Source organism: Arachis hypogaea, chromosome 18, assembly GCF_003086295.3.
Source record: "Arachis hypogaea cultivar Tifrunner chromosome 18, arahy.Tifrunner.gnm2.J5K5, whole genome shotgun sequence".
NCBI classification, from domain to species: Eukaryota; Viridiplantae; Streptophyta; class Magnoliopsida; order Fabales; family Fabaceae; genus Arachis; species Arachis hypogaea.
The window spans coordinates 26,353,975-26,359,069 of record NC_092053.1 but is presented as its reverse complement, the minus strand read 5'-3'; the positions used below and the strand labels follow the sequence as shown (position 1 = coordinate 26,359,069).

The following is a 5,095-nucleotide window of genomic DNA, read 5'->3' as shown; positions in this document are numbered from 1 at the left end:
CTTGAAGGTTGGGCATTTGGGTAAAATTGAAAACAAGCAATGTTTTAAAAATCGAATCGGACTGACCGGTCGAACTAGAAACCAACGAGGAAAACGATTCGGCCCGTTGCTAACAGCTATTCATTCAAAAATCTCTAAAACCGTTGAATTGGCCAAAAATTGTCCGGTTGGATCGGACCGGTAACGGGCCGATTCTTGTTAAACAGCGACGATTTGATTTTTTTTTTTTTTTTAAAGAAAAAAAACAACGTTCACTCGTTCAGCCCTCCCCTCACTCACCCGGTCACCCCCCTTCCCCCAACACACCCCCCTATTCGTGAACCACTATCCCCTGAACTCTGAAGCAAAGTTCAAAATCACCCAACCAAAACCCTAGGTTCTCTCTGAAATGGTTCTGCCGCAGTGCCGCCGTCGTCCGTGCTGTCGGCGCATCCGCGTCCTCTCTTGTAGCTCGGCGTCCTCCTTCCCCCTGTCCCCGTCCTCCCTGGCTTCTCTGTTCGAGGCTCGGAGCAGCTCGCCGCCATTTCGCCAGTCGCCGTCCGTGTCTCCGTCGAAGGTTAGTGGCACTGCTTTCACTTCTTCGGTTCTTCTCTTCCTTTTATGCTCTGTTTGCTGATTTTTGAATGTGAAATTGTGAATGGATTAATAGAAATCAAATAATTGATTTTTTCTGCTGCTCTTTTTTAATTTCTGAAATTTTTGTTGAAATTTTCTTGCTGCTGCCAAAAATGGATTAGGGATTAGGGATTACTTGTTGCTGTTGCTGTTTTGTAATTAGGGATTATGCTCTGTTAGCTCTATTGATTTCGGGTTTAGTGTGATTAGGGATTACTTGTTGCTGTTTTGTAATGTTTGTTGCTGAATGCTAAAATGGAAATCAAATCAAATGCTGTTTGTTGCTTCCATATATTTTCTTTGATAGTATTTTCCCGATTATAAATTCTGGTTTTGAGTCAAAACTTTGTATTTGTTTTGTCTGTAGTTTGATTTGAGATCATTAGATCTGATCCGATCCTATTAAGTTCAAACTATTCGTTTGGATTTTTGGTGTAGAATTGTTGGTTACCAGTTTGAAGTGTGTATTTCTTGTAATTGGATCTGTTTTGAACTGGATTGTGATTTTATGCTGCATTAGGTGTTGATAGTTCATCTTGGGTGTAGTTTTGGGATCATTTACTTGTTAATTCTCGGACATTCAGTTTAGTAAGGATCTTCTTGTACAAATTTGTTATCTTTCTTTAGATTCCTTATAGATTTATTTGTAATAAATTTATATAAATGCTGGATCATTTTGAACATGTCTGTTGGCGTAATTTCACTTTGTAGTATATATCATTATAGCCTAAATGGTTTCTGAAGTCTTATCTTTGAACGAGGTGTTTTTGTACTCTCTATTTTTAGTTAGGCCATTTTCAAGATGGAGTATTAATTTTTTTTTCTTTTCACTATATATGTAATCCCTTAATTAAATTTTTTTGTTGCTGAAAATCATCACTGAGTTGAATTTTTGTTACTGATTGAACCTTGAATTTGTTGCTGTCTTGTGAATAATCACTTGGTATAAATATTTTTTGTTGCTGAAAATCATCACTAAGTTGAATTTGCTGTTGATTATCATCACTAAACCTTGAATTTGTTGCTATCTTGCTGAAATAATCACTTAGCTAAATTTTTTTGTTGCTGAAAATTATCATAGTTGAATTTGTTGTTGGAAATTATCAAGGAGGTGAATTTGTTGCTGTAAGAATAGATTTGAATTTCGTTTTTAATGAATTTGTTAATCATTAACTTAGCGATTGTGTTATCTATTGCTCTCTTTTGTTCATTTAAATTGAGAAAGTATTTTGTACTGGTGACTAGTTTATTATCTCTTTTTGCATCATTAATTATGTCTAAGAATTGATACTTGATTGTTATTAACATGTTTGTGAAGATGTGCATTTTAACTTTTCATTTTAAGTTTATTTTTATAATTTTATATTTTTATTTAATTATGACCAGGTGAACTAGTGACCCAGTGACTTGGTCATATGATCGGGTCAATTATTGGTCGATTATAATAACTATGCTTGAAATTTTTTATACTGAAAATTTTATATTGAAATATTTTTTTTTTTGTTTCAAATTTTCAGAAATATAAAAACATTACACAATATACACCTCCTCCAAATACCTGCCAGATATTTGGGCTTAGAAGCTCCTTTCGCATAATAGACCTCACCATCAATTCAATTCCGCTGATGCCGTACATGTTCTGGCAACTCTGCCGGTGGGAACTCAAAATCCTATTCTACCCTGCCACAGCCACTCTCCTTCGAACTCCAACCACATGCTTCCTGCATTCCCTTTCGGACCCACCCCACTGGAAACCACCATCACCACCACCGCCAATCGTTTATCTTCAGAATCTCCTCAAGTTCCGGAGGGACAAGCCCGCCATCGAAGTGGAGCGAGCACTCGACCTATGTGGGTTCCAGCTTAGCGACAAACTCGTCTTCGAAGTGCTTAAACGGCATCATTCTGATTGGAGGCCCGCCCTCGTGTTCTTTAATTGGGCTTGTAAAGCGAGTCCCGAGCGAAATGGGTATGTGCCAAGTTCCGTCGTTTTCAATGAGATTGTGGATATTCTCGGGAAGATGAAGCGGTTTGAGGAGCTCTACCAGGTGCTCGATGAAATGTCCCATAGACAGGGTGTCATGAATGAGTTGGTTTTTTCCACATTGATTCGTAGGTAGATTAAATGTTCTATTATAGAGCTTTCGATGTTTGATTTTCTTATGTGATATGTGATCTCAATGATTCCTATTAGCTTTTCTGAATTCTTTAATATCACTTTGGTACATTTTATGAGCATTAAGTCAATTAACTAGGTGTCATGTAAATATGTGAATGGTTAATTTTGGGTGTTCTCCGATTACAGGTATGTGGGTGCACATAAGGTGGAGGAAGCTGTTGGAATATTCTATAGGAGGAAAGAGTTTGGATTGGAGATTGATTCTAAAGCATTTAGGACCCTCTTGATGTGGTTGTGCAGGTACAAGCATGTAGAAGATGCAGAAACTTTGTTTCGCAGCAAGGTGAATGAGCTTCCACCTGATATAAAGTCCTGGAACGTGATCCTCCATGGTTGGTGCATCTTAGGGAACACACATGAGGCAAAGAGGTTGTGGAAAGACATATTGGCATCTAAGTGCAAGCCAGATCTTTTCACTTATGCAACATTTATCAAGGCAATGACCAAGAAGGGGAAGCTTGGCACTGCACTGAGGTTGTTCCATGGCATGTGGGATAAAGGTTGCAAGCCCGATGTTGTGATATGCAACTGTATTGTTGATGCTCTTTGTTTCAAAAAGAGGGTTCCTGAGGCATTGGAAGTTTTCAAGTGCATGAGCGAAAGGGGTGTTGAACCTAATGTGGCTACTTACAACTCCTTGATCAAACACATGTGTAAGATTCGGCGAATGCAGAAGGTATATGAGCTAGTGAGTGATATGGAAAGGAGGGAGGGGAATTGTTTGCCTAATGCTGTTACTTATAGCTACTTGCTGGGTTCCTTGAAGGAGCCGAAGGAAGTTCCTGTGATTTTGGAGAGGATGGAGAGAAATGGGTGTAGCATGAATGATGATGTTTACAACTTGGTTTTGAGGTTGTACATGGAATGGGATGACCAGGATGGGGTGAGAAGAACATGGGAAGAGATGGAAAGGAATGGATGGGGACTAGATAGGCGATCTTATACAATCCTGATTCATGGGCACCTCAAAAGTGGGAGGACGAAGGATGCCTTGCGCTATTTTAGGGAGATGGTGTCTAAGGGAATGGAGCCTGAGCCAAGAACTGAGAAACTATTGAGTTCCATGAACATTCAGTCAAAAGAAAGAACAGAAAAACAAAAAGGATGATGGTATTGGAGTTATCTAGTGATCCAATTCTTCCAATAACTTCATTGCCATTGGTTCGGGTTCTCTAAGTCGAAAATTGCCAACAGTAATATATCTTTGAAGGCCATTGAGTGCTAATACACTTAGACGCATAGGATGTTGATTTGGTTGAATTTTCGAACATTGAGATATCTTGCCAAACTCTTTAGACTGTCAAGAAGCAAGGAAAGGAGATAACCCGACACCAAATTTTATGATTCGAGATTTTATGTTAATTAGAGGGTCCAGAAATTAGAAGGCTGGGGTTATTTTGCTCCCTTATCTGTTTATGATAGCTGTGTTAGTTGGATAAGCTTACATTTTCTCATCCAATTAAGCACCTCGGCAGATTTTCTACTAATGTTTAAAAAAGAGAATTCAGCCGGTGGAAGCAATAGGAGGAACTATCTCAACTTAGTCTCAATCAAACAGTGCTTGGAAAATGAGAAAATGTACCGCTGAAGAAAGGAATGGAGGATTTGAAGAGTGATAGAGTTTGAAATGGAAGTTTCTTATAAAATTGATGCGTGTATTATGTTGGTTGACTTTGGCCTCTGTTTGTTTTTCTTGATTCTTTGTGTTTTTAGTAAGTAAATGTTTTGACAGTGAAGGCATTTAGTTTTTGAGGCCTTGAATTAAAATTATTTACAATTTAGTCTGATTGAAGAGATCTGGTAATTGGGAATGATTTCTACAATTTCTCAGCTCAGTTTTGCAGCTTCAGTATCACCAGAACTACACACATGTGATAAAAAATGGAAATTTGTATATTTACAGCTTAGTCATACAATTCTTGCATGAAAACCAAAGCAGGGAAATATCAAAGACGAAAGTGCCATGTTACATATCAACTGGCTTCTGTGAATAGGACATGGTGCTTTAGCTTTAGATCATATTTCTTGAGGTCAATCTTCCTGCTCTTTTTCTTGGCATAGAAGAATCTAGTCCCAGCTGTTGAGACAAACCTGATGATCTTGAAAAGCAGCTTCTTCTTGGACCCCATCCTTCTCCTGTGTGTCTTCTTGTCAGGTTCACCTCCCCTCTTTCTACTCAATCTCTGCCCAACAATAATATTGAAGTTTATTCCTTTTATTAGAAAATCACTGATAAAGTTTCGAATAAAACTTTGGATTTGATTTGTTGGAATAGAAATAGTTTGTACCTTTCTCTTTGTG

At 38.2% G+C, this 5,095-nt stretch overlaps 1 protein-coding gene across 1 annotated transcript; it reads left to right on the top strand.

Moving 5' to 3' along the window:
- Window positions 1–262: 262 nt before the first annotated feature.
- LOC112769232 (putative pentatricopeptide repeat-containing protein At3g15200) lies at window positions 263–4,629 on the top strand. Its single transcript, XM_025813688.2, has 3 exons — window positions 263–556; window positions 2,133–2,731; window positions 2,921–4,629. The coding sequence occupies exons 1-3, from the start codon at window positions 389–391 to the stop codon at window positions 3,900–3,902; spliced, it is 1,749 nt and encodes a 582-aa protein (XP_025669473.1). The 5' UTR covers window positions 263–388; the 3' UTR covers window positions 3,903–4,629.
- The last annotated feature ends 466 nt before the right edge of the window (window positions 4,630–5,095 follow it).

Excerpts from the sequence above, each read along its gene's own strand:
- LOC112769232 (XM_025813688.2), top strand. The coding sequence starts at position 389 with ATGGTTCTGCCGCAGTGCCGCCGTCGTCCGTGCTGTCGGCGCATCCGC. Across the intron at positions 557-2,132 it reads CGTCCGTGTCTCCGTCGAAG|AAATATAAAAACATTACACA; the intron begins GTTAGTGGCACT and ends TCAAATTTTCAG. Across the intron at positions 2,732-2,920 it reads TTTTCCACATTGATTCGTAG|GTATGTGGGTGCACATAAGG; the intron begins GTAGATTAAATG and ends CTCCGATTACAG.